We start from the raw sequence: 27,872 nt of genomic DNA on the forward strand, positions 1-27,872 counted from the left end.
AAAGAGAAGAGGTCTAAATTGGCACTTTGAGATGCTGGAGATTGTGGGTACAAAGGCATCAATAGAGGGAGTGCCCTGCAACACTAACAGGATGAGCACAGTGTATGAGAATATGTAATGCTCACACTAATGGTATGGCTTGTGAATACTGAGGTACCGGCGGGTACAGGGGAAAAAAACGTGCACACATTGCAGTGAGGAATTGCAACATTAACGTCAAAGGGGAACGGTGTTGGCATTAAAGCGGAGGTGGCATCAAGACACATTTCAATGGTTGAACTATGGGGTCAGAGTGAGTTTACAGGCAGGGCAACAACTGTCTCATTTTGATATTTTATTTATTTTAGAATGGTGCCTCATTTCAGCAAACTAAAGGCAGTTCATACTGAGGAGATGAGCCATCCCATTCATAGGAAGTAAGACGACAACAGAGTGAGGATAGAGAAGAATAACACAGTGACTGATAAACAGGGTGAATATGGGTTAAGGGCATGCAGAGACACTTGGTTGAAGGGGAAAGGGAACACATCAGACTTGCACATCAGCACTGGAAAAGGGAGCAAAGGTTTTCCTTGAGTTGTGTTGACTTCCGTCAACATGAGAGGCTAAAAGACAGAAGGAGGAACACATGTACGCAGTGCAGGATGTGGACTGGGCAGCAATGCAAATCTAAATAATGTAAGGTTTGCTACTTACGTGCACTACCTGTGACTTCTAAAACAAATATATTTTCATTTGCCACTTGCAATGAGAACTTAACTACTTTATGATAAAGATAAAGTAATACAAATATTTCCTGAGACAATAGTGTTAAACATGGCTACATCATCGGGGATGGCCCAAAATTCAAACTGATTTCTGAAACCAAAAGAAATGCCTAAAACATTTCCAATTCAGTGCAACTATACAATATATCAAGACAGACAGTAAAACGCATAAGTTAATACAGGCATCACAAAAAGTAACAGTAATTAATGCTTTTACTTACTTTCTCTGCAATAGCAATGCAATTTCTGTTTGAACTTTCATGTATTCCTGTGCCATTTTGCAATGTTGTTCAAATACAGCCATAGATTCTTTGGAATTTGGGCATGGTGCTAGAGGCTGAAAATACATTGAAGTTACAAACTAATCAACTGATATTCAAATATGCGACCTGCTAGAATGTGCCCAACTTATTTGCACCCGCTTGGAGAAAACTGTAACCATTTAAAAATAAGCTTTGCTCTGTTGCCAACATGTGACTCAGGCCTACCAATCAGCATTTGGTGCTACCACAATTCCCTTGTTGCAAGGGATGATTATCAATGCTCCCTTATTTGGGATTATCACATTTCATGCTGGCAAGAAGCATTGCTTTAAAAAGAAGCCATTTATAGTTCACATGGAAGATGCAGTGTTGGCACTCGGTACAGCCATAGATGGCAAACGGCACAACATGTTAATTTTAGGTAAGAGGCAGTGTGCTGAGGAAATAAAACACTAATAATGTGGTACCATGTAATAATAGCAGGGTGGAAAATAACCCCAACTTCAGATGTACAGGTAAGATGGAAAATTAACAGATCTGACATTGAAGGAATGTAAATAGTAAAAATAAAACATTGTAAATTAAGAAAAAAAACATTTTACTTGCCTAAAACAAAAACAATAGTCTGCATTACAAATATATGTATTGTGGCTTCTTATTCATTTTGTAATAACAGTGGGAAGAGAGAGAGAGAAGAGAGAAGAGAGGGAGGGAGGGAGAGTCAAAAGAAAATCGGTCATTGTAAATTGGTCTTTTTCTCTTGAGACCTTTAAAAAGAGTTAGCAACTATAATCATGTGTGACCCTGAGCCTTAGAGGATGCCTGCAAACCATGCTGAAAAGTGAAACCAAGCTCTGCACAGGCCACAACAGCCTACTGACCAAGTCAGGTTGTGTTAAACGCCAACATTATAAAATCTGACTCAGATGGTGAAGGAACCACTTTCAGTCTCAGAGGAAGTTCAAAGGGTGTTTATTGTGAATTTTGTGGGCCCTAGAACTGTCAATTTTTCTCCTGTCCATCTTTCTCTCTTGTCTAGTGTAGCACATGTGTCCTCAACCCCAGGTTAGTAGATACAGAAGAGTGACCCCATCTGCCTAGTTCCATCTTCTGCTAGTGATGAGGACCAAAAGATCGAATGCTTTATCTCATTAAACTCACTCAGGGACTTTCTAATTTTCCAGACACGATCCAGTGGTTATTCTACTGGAATTTGGGAATTGAGCCTTACAACTACAGTTTGATTCAGGCTTGGTCTAACACGCTCACTCTCACCCTCTCCCTTTCCTACTCTTTCCCTGTCACTTAACTCCTCCCACCAATCGCCTGTCCCTTCGGTGTTCACACTCCTCCTAGGTCTTGCGTCCACTTAGATGTTACTCTTCCTTCCAGTATTGCACTACTTCATCCTCCGCCACACTACTCAACGCCACTCCTCCCGCTGCCACACCACTCCCCTGCTACACCACTCCTCCCTCCGCTACAACTACTCCCTCCACACAAATACTCTAACACTCTCCTTCCATTCAGAACCAAACACGCACAGTTTACAGACACTGTCTTTCTAAACACACTCAGCACACAAACAGGCACTTACCCAGCAGTACCACATTCACTTTCATGCCAACACCTAACCTGCTCCAGAAATCGCCTTCACAGTCTGCCGCTCCTTCCTCCCTCATGCTGGTGATCTCTTGGTTGTACACCACCTCTGATAACACCTGTGTAACCCATACTTCCTGCGTATGTCCCCAGACTCTTCCAGGCCATTCTGGGTCTGCCTTCCATACCTAGGAGGCATGCGTAAATCAATAAGAAGTCATAAGTAGGGGACTACAGCCTGCCCCATTTTCTACACAGGTCCGCTGCATAATGGCGATGGTGACCCTGGAAGGCAAGTGTTCCAGCTCATGTTCTGGGACCCAACATTGGGTCTAGCCAGAGTAAGTTCTCTGGCGGAGATTGGGTGATCTAGAGGGCTTGTGTGGTGTTGCATAGGCTTGCTGATGTCATCCAGCAGCTTTGCAAGGTCTTTCTGAATGTCGTATAGGCAGGCAGCTTCTCCCAGCCACTTGCTCTCTCTCCCAGTCGCGGCTGAGGGCAGCGTTCAATGTGTGGCTGCATCAATGTCACTGCTGCTCTTCCGTTTGCTGGTTATTTCTCGCTCTACGGCTGAACACAGTAGATCATAGCATTCTGCCAGTGACTCATTTCTCTTCCATGTGTTAAGGCTTGTGTGGTTTTTCTTGTTTTTTTAGACTGGGTGTTGTGTCTATACAAACTAAATTAATTTGTTCAAGTCAGCTGCTTTCGTCAGCCTACTGAATCTTAACCTTTTCACATCCCAAGTGGTCACCTACAGTGCATGATCTTTAGCCCAGTTAACTTCCTCATAGTTCTTTCTCCCGTTTGCCCTGCAGTCCCCTTCCCAATAACTAGCACTAGTTAGAACTAGAACAAGGCTCTACCTTGGTTGGCTGGCAGCTCTATATGAAAGCTGACCTTCAACTTGTTTTCCTATGATAAATATATACAATGTTTTTCAGTAGCAGTCTTGATGTTCTGCTGTGGTCTGTATCGGATGCACTTTCTCCTCTTGGGGCTCAGGGGAGTATGCACCATTGTCAGACAGGAGGGCTACTTGAGGCCCCTTTTCCCATGTTCAAAGCCACTTAGGGCTTAAAATGACTCTGAATCCTGGCAAAGAAGGGCTGGGCTTCCAGCACTAAGGTCTACAGAAGAACTTAAATGGCTGAGTTGGAGAGCTGTCAGTTTACAAAGTGACATAGCCCCTTTAAGATCTTTAAGCCATATAAACAAGGTTTGCTTCTTTTGCATGGCTTAAGACTCAATTTAGCTGATCATGGAAACTATGAACATTTGTGCATCTGAAAACATTAAGAAATGTATTACCTGCAATTGGTGATCCAGCGTAAGGTATGCCATCGGGATGGAGTTATCTGACCCATTGGTATCTAGAATAATAATGTTCAAAGAAATAAATTAAAATAATATTTTGAAAAGCATATGCGTCATTGTATACAACAGTATATTTTTAACAGATTAGGCTACATAAATGTGCTGTGTGATGTGATACCTGATGTTCGGAAAAAACAATTAAAACAAACTATTTAAAATCACTAGAATGCTTCATCTACTCTCCTATGGTGACAACCTGAATTAAGTATTTATACATTTACCTCCAATACAGGCACACTTGCATTTTTCTTACAGCGATTATAAGGGTGAATACAGGAGATTCCACTTGTATTTGCGGGCATGGCAAGGAAGAAGTAGTTTGCATTTTTTATCAACAAAGTTAATTAATCTTGTATGACATGAATAATTGAGGCCTGGATGTGGGAGTTGCAGCTTTGTGCTTACATCTTTGATTCTTCACTTGGAAGAACACATGTTCAGTCTTCCTCACATTTATAAATGTCCCTTACAGGTAATTTCTGCATACTGCTTTCCTCCTCATTTTCCCCAACTCCTACGTTAAAGCCAAAGTCGGAGTTAGGAGCCCCGAAGGGATCCTACGCAAATGTAAATATACATTTTAACTTGGAAGGACCCGAAAAGCCAATTATCGGTTTCTAAAGACAAGGCTCCATGCAAATCTGCTTATATGAATACAATCACCTTCCTTTAGAGAACAGGTTAGAAAGATTGAGGAATTTCAAAGGAAATGTTTCACACAGGACTATGGGGAATAATAAGTTACAGAATATCTCTACTTTGTTTCCCCCACATGAAGTGCATAATAAATCATGTGTTCCATGGCACAAGAATGTTTTAGAAGACATGCACACACTAACGTTAGAAAATATGAGTTTGAATTTTGGAAATGTTTTATGTGCTTGCACTTTCATTAATTTAATAACATTTGTTAAAATAAAGGGAAATCTCCAAGAGGGCATACGTACAATTAGAAATACAAACAAACCAAAAATAATCTAAAACCATGATAAACTAATCAAAAAAGGAAAGCAAATCGAAACAAACCTTACAAAAGGAAAGGAAAGAAAAGAATGGGCGATTATGTTGCAAACAGTCTGGCAAGAGCTTGAGCCCAAACGCTGCACTCAGGAATGACCCCGCTCTCAGCATTGGGCAATAAATTGGGCACGAGGAGCCAATCCATCTCCCAGAGCATGGCAGGGAAATACTCAAGCCCTATCACCCCTGATTCCTTACCCAGTGTGCTGCATCTTACTATCTGTGCTTATTCTGATTACTTTCCTCAGGGGTGGGATTTGTGTAATGTTTTTCTACCTTATTATTTTTGCACTGGCTGTGTTTAATTAAAGTTATTTTTGAAGAACCTTGATTGGACATTCCTTTATTTTGGACTGTTGTACTTTCCTGTGAGACAACCCCCTTGAGAGTATACCCTTAATTTAGCCCAAATTACCAGAAAAGGCAACTGAGGTATAAATCTCTTAACTGTGTCTTTTACCTTTATGGTTGGGGCTTGGTTTATAGAAGTGTCAGGGCTGAGCAAGTGCTGCTCATCCTTATAGCTCTGCAGGGCAGAAGTCAATTCATCACAGCCCCTGTACCCACTGGGCAAGACCCAGCCTGGAGAAACTGACTGGCTGGAGCCAGTAGAGCATCAAACAGCCCTAGGGGAGACCAGGGAACCATCCCAAAGCGTTTTGGGACATTGACTTACTGGGTGCTGAAGTAAATCAGATAGCAAACTATGCAGAAGACCTCAGGACTATATTGTAAGCAAATCCAGACTTGAAAAGGGACGGGCTTAGAGACCTTATGAAGAATTCCTGGAGAAGTCCTGTCTGAGAAGGGGAGGGCATGGGCAAGTTAGGATTATATTAACTAGAGATTGGCCCAGGGTTCCAGCTAGTTTGGTAGCTGATAGGAACAGTGTGAGGGGTCAGAAATGTGAGGCAAACAACTTTGTGAAGATCTTTCAAAAGATGCCATTTTATTAACTCAAAAGGTTGAAATAAAAGCCTCACTATGCCTACCCGCATGAGGATTTGCCGGCCTAAAAAAAACTGAAAGAAACACTCCAACAAAAGGTTTCTGTCCCTCACACTTGTACATAACTCAACAAGGTTATATATGAGAGTTCAAATATAACAGAAATAACAGTTATGTTCACAACCTGGTAACTGCCTCTCCTTATAATCTGGGAGAATTCCCCTTCCCCAGATTCAAGCAGGATTCTTTTCAACAGTTCCAAAAGGTTAAGGAATTCCAATGCAGTTCCTATTGTTCCAACTTGAACTCAACCAACAGTTCAAAAATGTTCAACAAGTTTTCCCTCTTTCCACTTCTGACAAAGAGTCCAAAGCAACTTCTCATAAACCACAAATATTTCCATAGTTCATTAGGATCAACAAAAATGACTTTGCAAAGGTGATTCTGCAACAGTTCATAAAGAAACCTTAGTGGTTCTGCCACTTTGAGACTTTTAACCACACCACAGTACTTCAATGATTTCCACCTGGTCCACTCACCTGCCAGGTCTACTTCTAAAATAATTGTCTAGCATTTTGGTGTTGGACTGCCCCTGGGCAGGACAAAGGCTGATATGCGGGGACATTTCTTCTCTGTGAAAGGGGCAGTGAGCTAAAGACTTGGTAGTCTCTCCCAGGGGTTATTCACCCAAGAACAGGTCATTGGGCTGTGTTTGTCCTGGTAGAGAGATTCCCAGACTCCCCTTTGTTCTACCTCTACAATATCCTCTGCACTGGTGTGCTCTCCTGACAGGACAAACTGAAACTAACTACAAGTACGTATGTGGTAAAGGTTTGCTTCCAACAAGTTAGTAATGTCTTTTGCTTCACAACATTAGGTTGAACTATTTCTTCTGGGAAAACAAGAAACACATTGGTGCTGTTTGTTACACACTTGCAGGTTATACTCCACTCCTCCTGAATATCTTTTGTCTGAAGGACAGCCCTCCTGTCATTCTTGTCACCCCACTCCCGTATTAATCAAATGCTGAACATGTTTTTCTCTCACTCTTACACTTCTTTGGCTTTAGCAATGTGGGTTTAAGCCAGTTCCTCATATGACCTTTACACATGGACAATATGTTTTACAAACGCTTGCATTCTTAATTGCTATCTTGACTCTGGTAATGTTGGTTCTTTTTACATTGCCTTGGTATTATTCTCTTTCGGCTTTGTCAATAGTTGTATTATTCGGACCCACATAAATACAATCAACCTTTTTGGACATCTATTCTTTACTTCTGAAGGTGGCCCAGGATGTGTGAGGGGTCAAAAACTCTCTCGCAGATCTCACTCAGACGGTATCTCATCTGGAAGGATGGGTTACCAAGCTTGAGGCCAAAATCTGATTTCTTAGGGGTGGGAATATCAGAAGCTTCCAGACCTACAATGACTTGAAGGGAGACCTTCTGAAGAACAAAGAATAATCACTTGAACTGGATTTGAAACTCTGAGGGAGGAATTTATGACTGGTTAGATTGGACGAAACTAAATAGGAGGTTGATATGATTTCCTTAGTGGTGAAAATTATAATAAGCTGCCTTGGACCAGACTGTCTTTCCCCACATGATGTAGACTTTGCTTTTAGAGTGGGGAAACAATCTACATCCAGGACCAGACAGATTGTGTTGGCCTTTAACATCGTGGGAGCGAAGGAGAAAATATTGAGGACTGCAAGAAATAAAGGAAATATCACTTTTAGAGACAAGACTATATTTGTTTCCCCAGATTACCCTAAAGAGGTCCTGGACAAAAGGAAGGCCTTCCAAGCAGACAAAACACTTGAAAAGGAGAAGCACATTAAAGTTTACTTGAACAGGGCTGCAGTCCTGAAGATGTCATTGCCTAAAGAAGAGAAAATGACCACTGATGCCTCAGAAGTACTACTTTGGCTGAAGAAGGTAAATCCTGGACCATCATCGTGGTCTGAGAGCATTGAACAGTGAGGTACAGGTTTACTGAGTTTTGAACCCCCCCGTCACATTCATGCACCCTCGCAGTTCGTTCATATTCCCACTGTCTGCCTCCTTTTTTACATGTGATAATAACTGCTTTTTTTAAAACTCACTTTATTGGGCTCACTGCACCAATATGACCTGGCCAATAACGGGCTGCGTTTTAAATTGAGTAAGATCGTGCCTTGCCTGTCTGTCCATAAGATCAACTGGATAAACGGGCGCGAGTTCCAATGCTGTTACGGAGAACGCTGCTTTATCAAGTTCAGAGTAAATGACCTTAGAACATGCGTACGCCTGGACTAAACGGTTGCATAATATGAAGGCTTTTAACGGATGCCCTGTGAAAGGAGTGGAAAGTCTTATGCACAGGTTATCTAAGCTAAAGACTGTGGTAGGACCAATAAAGCTTTCTGCATTTCTTTGATTTGTTTTACGCGTCGGATCACGGAACGTCTTTTTCTAACTCAAATAGTATTTTCAAGAATTAGAGCATCACAACAGTATTGGGTACTCTACGAGCTGCATTGTGGGACTGCAGGATCCAGAGTCGGAAGGTAAAGAGACCTCTACTCATCGACAATTTGACTTATGGGCTCGAAGTTAGAGCGGCGGATACACACATTGCAACTTTTTCCTTGACTGTTTTACAGATGGTGACGCTAAAGGAGCAGAATGCAAATAGATACATTATCATTTATTGCAAGTTATACAGGACCTTTGTGGTACAAATATATGATTGTTATTGCTATTGCCGCGGAAGTCGAGCATTGATGATCACTTAGACGACAATAGATATATTGCATTACCAGGATAAGCCTGTGTTTGACTGCATATAGGGTGCACTGATTATTTATTACAGAGTTTGTGAGAATTGGTTACTATTAACGTTTTTAAACGTGTGTATTTTACAGACATTATTTGACCATTGTTGCTTGATGGTACCTGGTTAACTGGTACTTCTGTATTAACTGAATTTTCTTGCAGTGTTCTTTGCCATGCTGGCTTACTGAATGTCTGGGGTCTCTTACTATTGTAAGATTTGTAAAATATGGTAATTGTTCGGTTTGACCAGTATTTGAGAAGTGGTGGATTAGTCGTACTTGATCAACAGGAACTTCTGTACCAACCCTTTTCTTCCAGTTCTTCTATAAAACACTGGTTTACACAGTGACAGGGGTTTAAGTGTTTCAAACTTATTTAGAAATGGTCATTAGTGATGCTTTAACTTAGTTTTTTTTATTAGCTACCCCACTATTTGGGATGTGGTGACAAGGTCCAAATTGGCTAACAGATACTTCTACATTACTTCGTTAATCTATGTTTCTAGCAGGTTTTCTATGCAACGCAGGACTTATTTAAAAAGTGGAGTGAATATATATTATTTACTGCAAGTTGTTTTTTTGTACAATACGCATTCTACACTGTGCAGAACACCACTGGTTTTCGTGTAGTACCATTGAGTGAACGTGTGCGGCAGACCATTACTGTGATGTGCGCAAGGAGCCATATTTGGTCATAATCTACAAGTTTTAGGTGTAGACATGATGTATACTACTTAAACATGCTGTGGGATGGAAGTTAACGCTTGCGAGAGGTGGATGGAGACATGTCGCGGGATCAGAAGCGGGAATATTATTATTATATTATAGTTTTGGGATTTATTTAAATTAGGTGTTCTATGGGAGGGGCATCCTCTTGAGGTTGAGTCCTCTTGAGTCCAATGTTACCCTAGGAGAGTGTGGGATAAACCTTTTATTTAGTACAGTGCTGGTATCCTTGAAGAATCACCCCACTTTGGTGGAAATAAACACGACTACAGTTCAGAATGAGTTACGATTTATCTCCTGGAGCGTTAAAGGAATAAATAGTCCCCTCAAGAGGAGACAGGTTATCGGTCACTTGAATAGCCTAAGGGCAGACGTATGCCTGTTACAGGAGACACACCTAACGCCAGAAGAGACAGATAAATTACGAAAAGGATGGGTTGGAAAGGTAATAGCTCTTCCTTTAATTCACATTCCAGGTATGTAGAGATTCTAATTTGGAAAAATCTTGCAATTCAGGTGCTAAAGCTTTACTCAGTCAGGGAGGGCAGATTGGTAGTACTATCGTTGAATATTCAAGGTGAGGCTTTGACTTTATGTAACATCTACGCTCCAACGGTAGATGATTGATCCTTTTTCCGATATATTGCCCAGGTATTACAGGACCAGAGCAATGTGAACATTATTCCTGGGGGACGGGGGGGGGGAATGAAGCGATGGACAGAAGCAATAAGAGTGTCTTATGGATTGGAGGCAGACAGTCAGTAGCCTTACATGACCTGATCAAGGAACACAATTTGGTTGACATTTGGAGAATTGAAGATCCTTCTACTAGAGACCACAGTTCATTTTCCAATGCACATAATATTTATTCACAGATACATATGATATTATCGGCCGATTTAGCATCATCATTAAAAGTATCCACTTATCGGATCACGCACCGGCGGAAATGACGTAAACCTTGTTCACCACTGCAAGAAGATTGATGTGGAGATTGAACCGCTTGCTATTGGAGGAGGAAGTATTTGTGGAGAAAGATGCAAGCAAAATAAACCACTTTGTTGAAGAAAACCACACCGGTGAGGTGGATCCGAGGTCAGTATGGGAGTCATTTAAGTGCTCCATGAGAGGCCTGCTGATCGGTTTATTGAGTAGTCGGAAAAGGAAAAACATTAACGCAACACATAACTTAGACTTACATTACCGATTAAAAAGATAGAGCAGGTGGTGATGCAGAACTGAAAGGGTGAGAAAGACCGGGAACTGCGTTGACTTAAAAGTTTAATATAATAAGAAAATGTCAGAGAAAGCAGAACAGACTCTGTTCCGTATTAAGTGTGCATACTTTGGAAAGGGTGAAAAATATGACCGCTGGCTAGCTCATCGCCTACAGAAACAGGTGGCAGGTAGATAAATGCCACTGATTGCTAAGACAGATAGCACCATAACGTTTGACCGTTTTTAGAAAATATTCAAATGAAACCACTGTATCCGGAAACCTGCATGGATTTGGTGAAAACCTGAAACTACATAAACTGTCTTATGCAGAGAGGGTACTAATGGAAGAGGATTTTAATCCGGAGGAATTAAGGAAGTCAGTCTTGTGCTTGAATTCAGGGAGATGCCCAGGACCAGACAGGCTTCCTATGGAATTTCACAGGTTAATGCCTGATTCCGTCATTGTTCTTATGCGCGATATATACAAAGCATCACTGTCCGCAGGGACATTACCACAGATAACCCGTGATGCATCAATTTCATTGATAATGAAGGATAGGTATCAGACATCACCCTCTAACTATCAGCCTATTAGTCTACTAAATGCAGACAATAGGATTTTAGCTAAAACAATGGCAAGTAGACTAGGAAAGTTGCTACCAGGTTTGATTCATCCAAACCAAACAGGTTTCGTAAAGGGGAGACATGCAGCCAACAATATGAGAAGACTTCTACAAACAATCACACAACTAGATAGTTGTGAAGAAGACGCTGCAATTTTTTCCTTAAATGCTGAGAAAGCATTTGATCGTCTTAACTCAGACTTCCTATTTGCAGTATAAGAAAGATGCGTTTTGGGGAGTCGTATAGAAATTGGGTGAAATTGATATACTCAAATGCGACTGCAGATGCGATTACGAATAGTGTAACGTCTGAATCTTTTAGTTTGGAACGTGGTACAAGACCAGGGTATCCATTGTCTCCACTATTTGTGATTGTCACCGAGCCGTTGCATCTGCACTGAGCAAGGGGAGATAATACATGGAGTTAATTACGGTGGGGTCAGTCAAAAATGATGGCTTTAAGCTGACGACTTATTGGTTGTGTTGAGAGATTTGGAAACCTCGCTCCCAAATTGAATGGAGCCGATTGCAGACTTTAATATCAGGTCTGGTTATAAAATTGATTGGACAAAATCTGCTTATAGGAACCCCAGACTTGGGGTTCAAATGGTGCCCAGAGAAGCTGAAATATTTGTGCATTTGGTTAACAAATAGGTTGGAGAAAATAATATCAGAGAACATGAAGGTTATACTTGCGGGTCTTAAGACCTCGAAGGATGGAAATTATTAAAACTCTCTTTGTGGGGCAAAGTAAAAACACTTGAAATGATCTCAAATCCAAGAATTACATATGTGCTTAGCATGCTTCAGTCAAATATTGGAAAGAAAATGTGGAGGGAATTTGATGTTCTTCTGCAGAGTTTTCTCTGGGATGATGAACTGCCTAGAATGAAACTTGTAGTTGCAATTACGACAGAAAAGAGGGGGTTTGGGAGTTCCGAAATGTCAAGCATATCATTTGGCGTTTACAGCCAGTTATTTTACGCCCTTGCTGGATCCAAAGCCAGATGAACGGGCGAAGGCTGAGGCATGCCTGTTGGGCCCACTAGCCGCAATGGTGAGTTTAGCGTCCAAAACAGGGCGGATTGTTAAAATAGAACCAACTTCAGAATTTTTAAGGATTTCGTGGAAGAATATGTTGCCAATGTTGGGAGAAAAGTGCCTTGATTCGTCCATCTGGTAAAGATGGGAAATAAGATGGTTTTCTGGCCAGATTGGTTTTTCAGAGGAATACATTTGATTGGGGACCTCAGAGGGATTGGTAGGTGGTTGACATGGAACCAATTACAGGCAACCAGGCAAATTATGAAGGCTATTGGTGAAATTAGAGGAGGAAGTTGATTTTAAAAGCCTAAATGCACAAACATAAATTTAGGGTCATATAGCAAGTAAATATAACCTGATTGTATCTAGAGCTAGAGGCAATACTTATTTACTAAAGGAATGGACAAAGAGACCGCTGTGCAAAATGTCGGGGGTGCGATGGACGAGAGTATGTATAAATGTGAGTGTCATCTGAGAGCTTGGGGGAAAGATCACGACAGATTAAGATCCTGGATAGGGTCTAATGGACCACAGAGACTTTTTAAACAAGGAATGTCTGACTCATATAGCTGCTGAGGCTGTCCTCAGAGTGGGAACACTGCAACATATGCTTTGGGAATGTGTCAGGGTAAGAGATTTCTGGAGATAACTTTGCAATGTTTTCAACAATGTATTGGGGCTTTCCCTGGATTATTTTTTAACATACATTTTTTAACATTAATTTTAGGTGATGACGAATTGTTTGAAGATTTATGTGTGAACCATTCTGAGGCACTATGATGTCAAACAAATGAATATTGAGAGTTTGGAAAACAAGGGTGTCCCAAAGTATTGAGATTTGGATCAGAAAAAGAGTGTGCTGTTTGAGAAAATCTGGGGTAGATTCTTGGATCCATACTTTGTATACATGTTAGTGGGGGGAGCAGGGGTATGGTGATTCTGAACAATTGTAAAATGTATACATTGTAAATAAAAAAAAATAATAAATCTAGATTGTTAATATTGTGGGTCATAGGAGCCTTCACATCTGTGGATGTCAGTGATTTTAAAAGGGGGTTTCTTAGTCCCGATGCATAATTGGTAACGATTGTATTCACCCACAATAAGACAGTTTTGGGAAATAAAAGCTCTCAGACAGCAAGCCATTACCTTTTCCGGTATTACTGATAGTTCCTTCTTTGAGGAAGACAAATACTGTGTCTCATTCAACCAAATCCTCCTGTTCTCCTGAGGCCCTTCTCCCAGGTGATCCTCCCGGCTAATGCCGCCCCCAGGGTCAGGAGACTTTAGGAAGGGTCTTTGTGAGGACTCTGCAGGATTCATTGGAGCAGAGAGAACGTTTAAGACGGGAAGGGAGAGATAACAGGCCAGCAGAATCAGTTGGCAGTGAGAGATATTTGGGTATGGTAGGCAGAGATGGAGGAAGACCAGAGAGGAGTATGCAGATGGTGGTGGAGGATTTGGAGGAGACTGGTGTAGCGTTTGGAGAGAGTGAACATATGGGGTTGGGACGGAGAGGGTGGTACCAATTTTGTAGTTTGTGAGACAGTAAAATAAAGATAATGACTATTATGAACATTATTTAGGTGGGTGAATACGATGGTATTCAGAGCAGGTGTGTGTGTGTGTGGAAGCGGATAAGATCAGAGGGAGTTTGAACGAAAAGACTGAAGAAAAGACCAAGAGGCGGGAGACGAAGAGGCAGTGCTAGTTAGTTTCAAATGAATGTACCATCTACACATTCACTGACTGTGACATGCCTGAGACTTTAGGCCTGTGAAATTACATAGAAAGTGTGTTTTGTTTGTGTAACAGAAAGGCTTTGAGGACTGCTATTTTTTAGTGCAGTTACAATTTAGAACATGACACACTCTAGCATTAAATGTTTGTACTGAAAAGCATTCAAACATGGAAGCACATTTTATTCTCTCGCAGCTGAAATCGTCCTTATGCAGTTGAACAAAATAGTCATTTACATTTCTGAAATTACAAAACTCACCATCAACACTATCTTTTAACATTGCATTACAAGCCTTGCATAATAGAAACATGCTGACTTTACTTGGACAACTCATTTTAAGTAGTCCAGGTAAAGTAGTCCCAGGCCTGCCACACCCAAAAGACGAGACCGCATAGCTCAGTTCCTTGTAACTGAGCTATGGGTGCGTCTCCATGTCGGCTGAACCCCCCAAATTAAATAGTCCCAAGTAAATAATCCCATTCTAATGTTGGTCTTCATGATGGTTATGAGCCTGGCGCCAAAGGCGCCATGATTGACTCCAACAGAGTCTTGGATGAGGTTTTAAGGCCTTTGACCTGGCCCTAACTGAAAGGCTGACTTGCCAGTGAGGCCCAGGGGCAAGGGTCATGACAGCACCCCAACCACCCACCCCTCCCTCTCAAGGCCCCTCTCACGGTGGCACTTCTGCCTGGTCCTGGTTTGGCTGGGTAATTCTGATGGAACTTTTTAATTAAGCGAGGTGCATGGATGTATTCACTAGGTTCCCATGATCGGTCTTGAGGGCCGTATCCCTTCCAATCAACTAAGTAGTATAGTTTGGATCTGGTGTATTTTGAGTCTAGGATATCCCTTACTTCAAACTCTGGATCTCCGTCAACTAATACTAATTTACGGTGGTGTTGTAACCAGAGTACCAGTTTGTACCGGTTTCAGGAGTGATACGTGAAAAACAGGATGAATCTGCATAGTGGGTGGCAGGGCTAATTTAACTGCCACTGGATTTATTATGGATTCAATAGAATAAGGTCCCAGATATCGGGGACGAAAGGTCCGAGTCCCTTTTATGGGCACATATTTTGATGCTAACCAGACCTTGTCTCCAATTTGATAGTCGGGGCCTTTACTACGATGTTGGTCAGCAAATGTCTTGTCTGTTCTTGGCTTGGAGTAAATGTTCTACTGCTTCTTTGAAGGCCTGGGAAATAGTCGTATGTAGGGTTTTAACCGCTGGCATTTCCAAAGGGGTTGGGATATCCAATTCTGAAGTACGTGGATTTCTACCATATATAGTATAGAAAGGGGTCTGCCCAGTGCTGGTGTATAATGAATTATTATAGACATATTCAGCTATCCATAACAAGTCCTTCCGATTTCTTTCCACTTTATGTAACATGCAACTTAAGTATTGCTCGAGGGTTTGGTTTGTTCTTTCTGTTTGGCCATCTGTTTGAGGATGGTGACTTGTGGATAGTCTAATGTCAATTTGGGCCATAGAACAGCATTTCCTCCAGAAGTTGGATACGAACTGACTACCTCGATCTGAGATCAAGATCGATGGAAAGCCATGTAGCCGTACGATTTCCTCCAAGAATACTTTTGCTAAACTGGATGCATTTGGAAGACCCTTAAAAGGAATAAAGTGTGCCATTTTAGAGAACAAGTCTACAATTACTAAGATGGTGTTGAATCCTTTACTGGGAGGTAGATCTGTAATGAAATCAAGGGACAGTGTGTGCCATGGTGCGGGAGGAATTTCCAATGGTTGGAGAAGACCAGCTGGTTTCTGCTTTTGGGGCTTGCTTTGTGCACACACACCGCAAGATTGGATAAATTGGATGATGTCTTTACGCCATGTGGACCACCAATAGTTTTGTTTTACTTCAGCTAGAGTTTTGGCAATTCCAGGATGACCTTCAATCAGGGAGTCGTGATAACTTGAAATAACCTGCTCTTGTAAATCTTGTTTTGGAGTTCACCCTGTGTCAATGTTGTCATAAGATCCAGGAGTTTGTCTTCTGGAATGATGGCTCCTGGATCTGGAGTTATGTATACCTTTTCATCAACACCCATGCGGGACAAGGCGTCAGCCTTTCCGTTTCGGACTCCTGGCCGGTAGGTGATCACAGTCATATTCAGCTAAGAAAAGAGCCCACCACATTTGACAGGATGATTGAGCCTTTGCTGTTTTTAGGTATTGCAGGTTTCGATTATCAGTTATGACCATGACAGTAGGTCTTGCACCAAGGAGATAGTGTTGCCATGCCTTGAAAGCTGATTTTATAGCCAAGAGTTCTTTGTCTGTGCTAGCATAGTTGAGTTCGGGAGGTGAGCATTTTTGTGACCAGAAGGCCACAGGGTGTAACTGGCCAGTTCCTGGGTCCCTTTGTGAGAGAACAGCTCCCATAGCCATGCTAGACGCACCTGTTTCAACTATATAAGGGAGGTCTGGGCGAGGATGTCGCAGAACTGGAGCAGAAGTACATTTTTTCTTAAGTTCTTGAAATGCCTTCTCTGCTTCTTCGGTCCAATGGAACTTTTTTTTTCTTCTCATTAGTGATGAAATTGGATGCACTATTTGGGAAAAATCTGGGATGAATCTGCGGTAAAAGTTTGCAAAGCCCAACATACTCTGGATTCCTTTAAATGAAGTTGGTGACGGCCAGTTAAGAATGGCATCTAACTTGTGCCTGTCCATTCTGATACCTTTTGGTGCGAGGAGAAAACCGAGGAACTCCACTTCGGTGATATGAAAAGAGCATTTTTCGAGTTTAGCATACAGTTTATGTTGGTGGAGTTTAGTAAGGACGGAGCGGACATGCCTGACATGGTCTTTTGCAGCAGAATACACTAAGATGTCATCAATGTAAACCAGGGCGCAAACGTCGACTAACTCACGCAAAACATCATTCATAAAGTACTGGAATGCAGCAGGAGCGTTGCAAAGTCCAAAAGGCATTGCCTGGTATTCATACAAGCCGTATTTGGTACGAAAGGCGGTTTTCCATTTGTCTCCTTTCTTCACTCAAACAAGATCGTACGCCCCCCTAAGGTCCAGTTTGGTATAGATTTGGGCGTCTTTGTCTTGATCCAATAATTCAGGAATAAGGGGCAGTGGATAACGTTTTTTTACTGTGATCTGGTTTAATGCGCGATAGTCGATGCAAGTCCTCAAATCTCCTTCCTTCTTTGGTACGAAGAATAAGGGACTGGCTGCTGGTGATTTAGATGGGCGGATAAATCCATTTGCCAGGTACTGATCAAGATAAGATTTGAAATGGAGGTTTTCTGGTTTAGTAAGTGCATAGATTCGACTACAAGGAATTTGCGCACCAGGTATGAGGTCGATCTGACAATCGTAGGGCCTGTGCGGTGGTAGAGTATTGGCTTGGTCTTTCTGGAACACGTCTTGAAAATCTTGGTATTCATTTGGTAGAGTACTTGTCACACCTAGTACAATTGCCGCCTTACTGGGAGTAGCAGATGTACATAAGTCTGTTTTCCCCTTTTCTTGGTAATAACAGGTGCAAGCACAATCATCGGAAAAGGCCAACTTCTTGGCACGACAATCTATTAGAGGGTTGTGAGCTACCAACCATGGCATCCCTAAGATTAGTCGAAACTGAGGAGCTTTGATGAGATCAAATGCAATAGATTCTTGGTGTCCATCCTGGCACAGTAGGGTTAGTGCTGCTGTACATTGGGTTACTGGTCCGGAAGCTATTTCTGTCCCATCAACAGTAGTAACTTTTTCAGTAGTCGACTTAGAGCATAAGGGAAGCCCCATCTCTGCTGCCAGATCTTGGTCTACATAATTCCTTTTCTGTAACCTGAAGCACTTACTGTAACCATATTCTTAAGTTAAAAGCGCCTAGATATCTCTGGGCTTTGTGCGCTATATAGGTCTCAAATAAATAATTAATACACTTTCACTATCCAAATTTCAAATGAACTATTAGGTAGCACTGCTATTGTTATCTTTATCCCTTTTCCCAAATGCCCACCCCTGACCGCCCCACTTGTCGGTCTTCTGCCGCCTTGAAAGACCATTAGTTGTATAGGCGCATTTCAAACATTCAAAAAATAAATTAAAATAAATAAAATTCAAACAAGGATTGACGAAACAATAACCATTTGTTGCATGGTTGATATTAATCAAGCAATCTTAACAGGCAAAAGTAGTAGGGGCAGTAATGTTTGTACGTATTAGCCCAAATGCACTAGCCCACGTCGCTCATTGACCATTTGCTTGCAACTCACCATCCATCATTTCCCTGGTTTGGTTCACATGTACAGGCTAGATCACATTTATTTACCATTCATGTTAGGCGATATACGAGAAGAAGTTGTTGGTCGAGCACTTGATTGTAACTCTAACTATGGGGACCACCCACGAACAACTGACTGACAATTATTGTACAGATCTATGGCCCATTGTTCTAAATTTTGATGCATATTTCCAGTCATGGAAGCATAAGTAACCACATGGAATGTCATCCGTGGATATGGCAATGCAGAGGGATTAAGTATGACCAATACAACTTTTTGGAAGTGTGTTCCTTCTAGAGTAAACGTTTTCTGAAAGGGCCATGGAAAATGGTTAAAAAAAGGATGGCCTTCAAGATGCGCACATTCAGGTTGTAATTTAACAAAGGCCTATGTTCCTAATTGCCTCATCTGGACACCTGTGCCCTCTACCCCAACCATCTTGAAAGGCAAAAAACTATGGGTCATCTTCGCCTCCGCTCTCCCTCACCCCACACATCATGGGCCCTACCATGAAGTTCCACTTTCAGCCCCACCTCCTCATAGGCATTCTTCCTTTTCTCACCTTCACCCAGAAGCTCAATGTCTCCACAGTGCTGGTCCTCTCCAGGCTGGACTTCTGCAACAGCCTATTTCTCAATCTAATACAGAATATGGCTTCAAGACTTATCCTTGCCCTCAAGCTCAGTTACTACATCTGTCCAGCCCTAAAATCTCTGCGCTGCGTCCCAGTGGGTGCAAAGATCGAATTCAAGACCCTCTTCATCATCCACAAGGCCCTCGATCGCTTTCGCATCATTCCTCTTTCGCTTCACTGCTAATCACCCCACTGTCGCTGTGACCAGTGGCCTGATCATCAAATCTCACAGGATCCCATGACCATGCACCCAGTCAATACCGGCGTCCCACTTCACTGCCCAGTGGTCCCCTGCTTGATGGCTCACATACCACCCTCGAGATCCGCCTGTACTAGCACTAAGCCCGAGGCTCTCCTCCTTGGCTGCCCTTAGCACTTCCCTCCCAGGCCCTCCTCCAGCACTTGTCCACCCCTCTGCTCCTCCTTCCATCCCCCCTTCATCAGCACCTCTCCACAAGGCACTTGCATGGGCAAATGCCACAAGGCCTAGTAGGACAACAGTATATTACTGTGTTGCCATTGTTATTTCCCATGTTCTGTTCCCATCGAGCATTGTGGGCTTTGAAACAATTATGTTGTGTAAAGCACCTTACAAACACTCATAATATACGAGATAAATATACCACATTGAATTCCCAGCTAGCAGAAATGCTCACTTCAAGTGCAACAAAAGGCTAGAGATGCAATAAGTATGAGTACACAGTGTTTTAAAGCCTCACCTTGTGTTGCGTGTGTCTACTTGACATGAGAATAAATACATGGGAGGCAGATGTAGTGTGAGCACGCAATCTCACCCAGTATCGCCTGATGGTATACGGGGCTGCTTCTGGTGCCCATGTGAGCATAGTAAGAGGCATACAATAGGACAGAAATGTATGTAGTGAACAAATGAATCAAGAAGGGTAGATGGACTTAGTAACGAAAGTCTGTAGGTTTGTAGGAGACTAGGCGCAGGAGTATGCTTTGGGTTATGAAAAAGTGCAGGTCGAGCGAGGAGGTGGTTTGGATCTCCTATTCCGACAGCGCATAGACAGTCTTAGAGGTAACAGCAATCCATAATGTTCTGTTGTCTTTTTGCTCACCTGTTGAGGCATATATTGTAAATAGTGGTTTCTAACTGTCCTTAGTTTTCTATACCACGTGTCAGAAGCAAGGTCTTATGCTGTATCTTTTTTTGTGACAGTCTTTCTCCAAAACATAACCTACCCCTCGCTTCCTTAAAGCCCTGAATACAGGGTGGCATTGTTATTTGTCCTTGAATGAAACGCACTAACAGTTCGAAGGACACAATGTGTCGAATAGCCACAAAGAATTGATAACATGGACTATATTGAAAGGGAACATACAAAACTTCAGTTTCTATTTTTGGGATCTGTTGTTCAGAGCGGTTGTTCTGCTTAACATCGAGAGACTGGAAGAACCTGTAATTATTTAAGCGTAACTTTACATAATATTTCGGCGATTAACAATGGCATTTGTACTGTGCGCTTGATGACTATGTGACAGATTAATGTACTTTTTGACAAAAAAGAATGCACTTTGTATGTTATGTTGAAGAATATTTATACCGCGCATTATAACTGCCTGAGTGTTGCACTTGCGGTTTGTTGTGCCTTTCGGAATCATATATTCTGTGCAGAGTTGTGGGTTGTTCGGTGGCCTATACTGTGGTGATGACTCCTCCAAAGCCCGCACCCACCATGTTCAGGCTAATGATGTGTACATCCCTTTGTCTCGTGGCATATCCCGGTGTGCAGCCACCATTGCATCCCTGGGCACCGTTTAGGTGGGGGCAGAACCTTTTCCCTGTGCCATTGGCCTCCCTGGGTCCCGGGGGTTATCTGTTTGCTCGATGCTCTTTCCACTTTAATTATAATGCCCTCTGTCTGTGGTTCAACCTAAGGCATTCCCATCTCTGTCCTATCTGTCCTTAGTTTCAGGTAGGGGCCGCTATGGGAAACTGGTGCACCTGGGTCTCCCTCCCATTCGGTGGTCTGACTACTTCCGTACTGACCCGTCTTGACATCTCTGTTATTTCCATGTAGTGTGGGTGTTGCTCATTAGTTTTCGTCCAGTACTGAATTAGAATGCAACTTCTTAACTAGCATATTTTAATGTGTATATTCGATTATAAAACGGCTACTGAAATATATTCTTTTATTCTGACATTTACATAGCTATATTCTACCGTTTTGCGCATGCCATAATTTCCAGCTCCCGACTGATGGATTCTTCAATCAACATTGGATGATAATAATCAACGGCACTTATGTATTAACATTATGTAGGACGATCGCCAAGGACCAATATGTCCTTTAGCAGTCAGAGCAAAAAAGAGCAATCTGTCAGCGTTCATGATGTGAAAACGAGCCGATGTGAAGGCATTGCGTTTGAAACTGAAACAACTCCTTATCTTCTGAATAATGGAGCACCATGCGCATTCAAAAAAAAAGAAAAAAGAAAAAAAAATAACAGCGATGGAACCGAAGGAAGGAAGCAAGAAGAAGTGAATTAATAGATAGCTGAACACAATCAGCGTTTCATGAGGAAATTATATAAAACATTCGAAGCATGCAATGTTCGCTAGCTATAACTTCTATTGGCTAAATATATAAATATCTTTGTGGACATAATCTTCTGTTTTGAGCGTTATGTGAAAAATAAAAAGGTACTTGTAGCATTGCAGATTATTGTTTTCTTCAAAATAAATGTTTTCTTTTCTTATTTGTGAAAAGAAAGAAAGGAGTTGCGTTGTCAGAGGATGTGTGTGTTTATCTTCCTGATTAGGTAAAGTTATGGCGTGGGTGATAACAGGGTACGTTGGGCTACGCTGGCCACGAATGTCATGAAAATAGGTGGAGCATATTGTTTGAACAAGTGATGTCAGTTTGAGTGTCAGGCGATCTATATTCTTGCCGCGAGTGCACTTGAACTTCGGGTGATGTATCGACTGATAAGATTAGCACAAGGGCACCCCAACCTGTTGTTTTTGCATGCCTGATCGATTGGGACAATAAACTTTGAGCAAACTTCGCCTTTAAGCACGGTCAAGTGGATATGATGAAAATCATGACAACTTGGGAAACCGAATCCAGCCAAAGGCTGCCAAAGAATCAGAGAATAAACTTTAAGGAGTGCCATTGAGAGCAGAGTGAACATGGTGCCAGGATTTGGATGTCTGAGAACTTATGTCCGAGTAAAGTGACACTAGGGGTTTTCCTCGAGTGCTTTCTGCACAGAAATCACAGGACGAGGTCAACAAGGTGCTGGGAAATATGGCTGACAAGCAGCAAGCTTTGAAAGAGCAGCCACTCATCTGGCAAGCTTACAGCAGAGGATCATATTATGATGTGTTGGGCAGGTGTTCCTGAGGGACACAATCTGTAATCAAACAAAATTGGTACGCTACAAGGGATCACATTTCTTTATGTTCCCTGTTCTCAGCCCCAAGACTTCAGCTTAGAAAAAGGCCCTCTTGTGCCAGAGAAGAAAGCATTAAATGCTAGAAAAATCCCACTTAGTTGCCCAGTGAAACCCTTGTTGGACTACAGGGCAAAAAATGTTTCCTTAAGTCTGCAGTGCACAGCTAATTCACTTGTCCAGGTTCTGGGGTGGCAGACTTATGGAAAGCTGCTCTGGATGGGGACTAGCTACGGGTAGTGGGTTAATAACTGTGGGACTTACTGCAGTTCAAACTAGATTACTGCATAAGCGCCCTTCCACGGATGTGGATGCTAGAAAGCGGACTGTTTTTCGCGACACCTGCACTTTGGGTTTTATTTTATTTTTATTGTCCTGTTCTCTTACATTCCACTCCCCATCTTGCTACCCTCTGCTCTTAGTAGTCATCTGAACTTCTGAGTTACAACAATGTGGCCTCCATTGGGAAGGACCCGTCAATCAAAACAAGAGACTTATAGGTATAAAACTTTTGCAAGTTAGATTTAACATATTAAGGATCCACAGAGAATTGCTATAAGAAATGTGACGATTCACCAGGTATCGTCACTTCTCCCCAAGGGGTAGCCCTTTCCCATGAGGCTAGGGAGGTGCGGCTGCTACCCAATGGTCCCCCTAGGCGTGGTTTAATGCAGGAGGACCTCATGGGGAGGTACTCCCATTCTGGGAACAAGGATGACCACCTAGGGTACATCCCCCATTTAAAAGCGTCACACACCAATCTTCCCTAATCTCCCCCTCCTTTCAAAGCCACTTCCTTGTGAGTAGACCAATTTATTATGGCAATACTTGGGATACAGAGGTACAAGGATGAAGAAGAGCACAGAAAACATGAAGATTACTGGCGGTGCTAGTACTGATACGAGCTGGCCCTGAGGAGGCATGTAGATCAATGGAAACAAAGGACTTTGACAATCCGCCAGGGCGGGACTGACAATGTATAAGAGACTATGGACTAAAGAACTGGTAAAGCCCAGCTGGGAGAGGCCACAGGTGTGAAAACCATTCAGAGCAGAAGTTTCGAATCCTGTCGGCTGACTAGAAACACCAAAGAGCGGAGGATGCCAGTGAATCGCCGAGGGATTTCTCTGTGGGTCCAGCTGGAGAAGACCCAAGCACGAAGCCGGAAAAGAGAGCCTAGCAGTACAGTAGAGTGTAAGCAGAGGCGAAAAGTCCAAAGGCCCGGAAAGACGGACCCCCAGTCCCAGCAAGTCCCTGTGGCGTATCTAAGTCCCAAAGAAGGTTACGGGAGACAGAGGACACAGGGGTGGTAGAGAGGCAGGCTCGAGTGGTTCTACTATGGCCCCGTAGTATGAAGAAACTACTGGGAACAGTGAAGTGAACATCTGAGGAGAACTTCCTGGTTACAGTGACAGCAATAGGCCCACTGAGAACCAGAGAAGGGTCTGAGACCCCAACACAAGTGAACTGAACATTCAATGAAAGCTCTTCATCACAGTGGCAGAGTGAAGTCCACTGAAACCCTGAGAAGGATTTGGGACTTGGGTAATAACGTGAGAGAGTGGCAAAATAAATATCAAGTTGAATGATATAGAAAAGAACTCTCAAACACCATGAGAAGGGAGTCATTCCTCCTGGTGAAGAAACAGAAGCCCTTGGAATATACATAGGAGACGCCAGGGGACGGAAGTTATTCCCCCTGGCTTTGCTGTGAATTATATTGGAGTGTGCAGACCAAAACCAGGAAAAGGGAGTCATTCTCCTGGTCCCAAAAGTTGAGTGGTACAAAGGTTTGTTGGAAGCACAAGTCAGGGGAAGGGAGTCATTCCCATGGCATCCTTTTGCAAAAGAAAAATTTGAGAACACCACCCAAATGCCAGGAGAAGGGAGTCATTCTCCTGGAGAAGGAACTTTCTTTTGGATTATTCTTTAGTTGTAGTGTAAGGGATAGACGTAGGTTGTGACATAGGAGTTTGATTTCGACAGACATTCAGACAGATCTTTTAGTATTAGTTTGAGGCAGGGCAACCCCTCTTAGAAGAGAGAATGTGTGAGGGTTTCTCTTTACTATAAATACATTTTTATAGCAACCATCATGCCACCTTTGTGTCAGCTTCCTCCTTCGACCCCCTTACAGAACTTATGGTAAGTGCAACTGACAGAGAAGAGAGGAAAGTCTTTAAAGGTGGAAAAGGAATAATAAAACAGGGAACAAGACACTGCCGGTTAATAATGTGCAAGACTCCACGTATCTGCCTCAGATACAAGAGCCTCAGAAAAGCTATTAAAGTTAGTCAACAGATAAGCATCTCCAAAGTGGAAAAAAGACTGCTACCAGAATAAAGAGCTGGGATCATTGTCGCACGAAAAAAGGCCAATATTTGAGACACTTAGAAAAACGAAAGGCTATTACATTTTTTTAAATAAAAGATGTTGTAGAGGGAAGGCTGTGAAAGGCCCTAACCAGACAGATTCTTAAAGTAAGAACAAGGACTTTGGATATTAAAATCACTGAATCATCAAGGAGATATCATGGTAGGTCACCACAATCTAATACAGAGAGAAGAATGCTGCAGTGATCAAGAGACCATAAACATGCATTGTTTTTAAATATCAGTGACAGTCCTGCAGCTAAATTAAATCTTGAATTTTATTCTATCAACTGACATGGTCTTTAGATTCTTCTTGCTTTAAAATACCACAGAACCCATGCAATCTTCCCAGGCACTTATGTATTGTTTCAACAAACACACACTGATAACAAAATTGGAGAACAAATAGGCATCAGATAAATACTCACCTAAGAGCAAATCTACACCACAAAGTCTAACAGATAACCTACTGCAGTGTAGTGTATTTGCAGTTACTGGAGATGTTTATCAGCACCACACAGTCATATAAAATGTCCTGCATGCGTCATAAATTACCATTAGAAATGTACTAATCTTCATAATAGGTTGGCAGAATAACACTGGTTTTCAGCCACCAGGACAGTTTTTGAAACCCGGCATTTCAGATTCATCGCTTTGCCCTTCTCGGGTCAATAAAGTAAGTACCAATAAACAGGGCAACAACATCAATTGCTACAGTACTTAAACCAATATGGAATCGGGCAGCATGAAAACACAATATTTTAAATACTCATTCAAATACATTACTTAAAACCAGATGTTCATGTACATGCATAGAATTATGTTGTAAGCTTCATAAAAAAAGGTTTTGTAAAGAAATGAGAGAACAAATTTAAATACAGTAGAATCTGCTTACCTGAGGATTCATCTGGTGCCCACGGCAGACTACGAGTTTGCTTCTCAGTCGCTGGTCCTGAGGTAGTTATCATTCTTAGACTAGGACTAGATGATCTACTGCTGTTTCTGCTTTCCTGTACAAAGAATCAAGGCATTCATAAAAAAGCTATATATTGATACCTTTTAAACTCATAATTTATATTTTAGTTAACTATAGTCAACAATAAAAACAACATACAGAAAAGGCTCATTGTGTATGACCTTTTGAAAGGTTTCAAAGTTGTAATAATACACTTGTCTAAAGACTGCCACCAAGGCGATACATTTTACATGGTATGTAAATGAATGTGAAACAACCTTGGATGTAAAGGAGCATAGATGAAAAAAGGTGGCAGCTGCATGGAGAAACATGGGAGAAAGCTTAGGAAAATATATGAAAGTGACAAGGAATGCTTATAAAAGATGACAATGATATGCCAGGAGTGTGTGACCAGAACAAATTAAAACCCTTTAGTCTCATATAGATAAACAAGTGGAAAGTGAGTTAGCAAAGTAGCAATAAGGTAAAAGTACAAAAGCTTAAACTGCTCGAAGACATAGTGCACGTTTTTTCCAACGGATAGAAAAAAGGGACCTGCGAGTGGGCTTTTAACGAGATGTATAAAGAAGAACGTTCAGGACTGCAGCACTAAATGAGGCACCGTTTTGTAAATGCAAACTCTGTGTAGCTATTTGCCAAAGAGTGTTTTGTGGTAACAAAGGTAACGCTGACAGAACAAACCTTAAACTAGAATGGTTTTAAGATTGATCATGGAGAGAATGTGCAAAGAGGATGGCAACTTTAATGACACAGTTATTACGTTTGTCATTGTACAGAAAAAGTGGTGCAGACAGAAAAAGTGGTGCAGAAGTTAATCATGCGTCTTGTTTCTCATATCCCTGATCTGTCTAATGAAATTTAACAGGTCTTAGTGGTTGTAGAATCTTGATCGGCTACTAAATATGCTGCAGCTCTGACACATGAAGCATTATGAAATGACTACCACACTTTTTACATAAGTTTCAGATGGCAAAATCAACATTTCATCGGGACATGCAGGATTGTTTCTCATGGGGTCACAAACCTAATGATTATTGCCTTTATCTTCCCCCAATTACCTTACCTGCCTCTCATCGGCAGTGCATTAAATCTCAGTTGCAGAGTCTCAAATCTTCCTGGGTAAACTAAGTAAAGGGCATGAATTTCAGTGTGCCACTACTAAGTAAAGGGCATGAATTTCAGTGTGCCACTATTTCCTATCATTTGCTTGAGCTGCCCCTCCAAGAAAGATGTGTTTAATGACTGGTGAGGCATACTTTTTTGCAGTATAAGAAAGGGGAAGGAAGAGGATCTACAAAATGGAAACATTCTTTGCAGAGGCCTTCACATTAGCATTCAAGAAGCAATGGTGCTTCCCTTTGGCCCTGGATGGTGACAGACAGAACACAGCATAGAATTAGGGCCAAGGGCTCATGGGCCATGACCCAAGAAAAACTTTTAAACCAAAATATTTATTTTAGCAACAAAATCTGAAAGGTAAAGAAAAACCAGAGGGTAATCATTCACAAATATTTGCACTGACACGAATCAGAAGATGCCTTTTAGCATCTCCAATTTGCAGCTACTACCTTCTAATTAATAGATAAAACCCAAAATTGGATCATGTCTGGAGATTACTGGAGCAGCTCTGAGATACAATATTTGTAAACATTGCATTTGCACATGAGCACCTCAAAGATGCTTTGGGTATTTCCAGATTTGTTCCAGTTTTGAGCTGTGTGAACCACAAAATCAGAGATATTCACTAGCATCTCCTCCTTTAATCTGACGCAAATCTATGTCAACTAACCAAAAGTGACAATTATAGTAAGGTTTTCCCCAGCATGCATTTGGAAAACAAAACCCAGATAACATTCAGATTCTCGTGTGCTAGTGTGCACATGATGCACCATAGGTCTCATAGTTTTTCCAGATTTTCTTTGCCTATATTAATACTATATAATAAATATGAATTACCTTCCCTACTCAAGGTGTGTATTAGAGTACTCCTGTTCTTTCCGTCTTCTTTAATCTCAGCCCCCCCAAAATTTCTACTCTCTCCATGATTCATGATCTTTT

General features: G+C 41.8%; 1 protein-coding gene across 14 annotated transcripts in view; it reads right to left on the reverse strand.

The window, feature by feature from the left end:
- MAP3K7 (mitogen-activated protein kinase kinase kinase 7) overlaps positions 1-27,872 on the reverse strand; it is a 1,005,666-nt gene that overhangs the window by 55,789 nt on the left and 922,005 nt on the right. For all 14 annotated transcript variants that reach the window (XM_069606471.1, XM_069606465.1, XM_069606460.1 and 11 more), the window contains 3 exons: positions 25,734-25,848; positions 3,944-4,005; positions 989-1,104 (listed from right to left, as the gene is read on the reverse strand). In XM_069606471.1, the coding sequence (XP_069462572.1) occupies positions 989-1,104; positions 3,944-4,005; positions 25,734-25,848 (293 nt within the window). The remainder of the gene's footprint in view (positions 1-988; positions 1,105-3,943; positions 4,006-25,733; positions 25,849-27,872) is intronic.

Source organism: Ambystoma mexicanum, chromosome 4p (assembly GCF_040938575.1).
Source record: "Ambystoma mexicanum isolate Mex_15411 chromosome 4p, UKY_AmexF1_1, whole genome shotgun sequence".
Taxonomy (NCBI): domain Eukaryota; kingdom Metazoa; phylum Chordata; class Amphibia; order Caudata; family Ambystomatidae; genus Ambystoma; species Ambystoma mexicanum.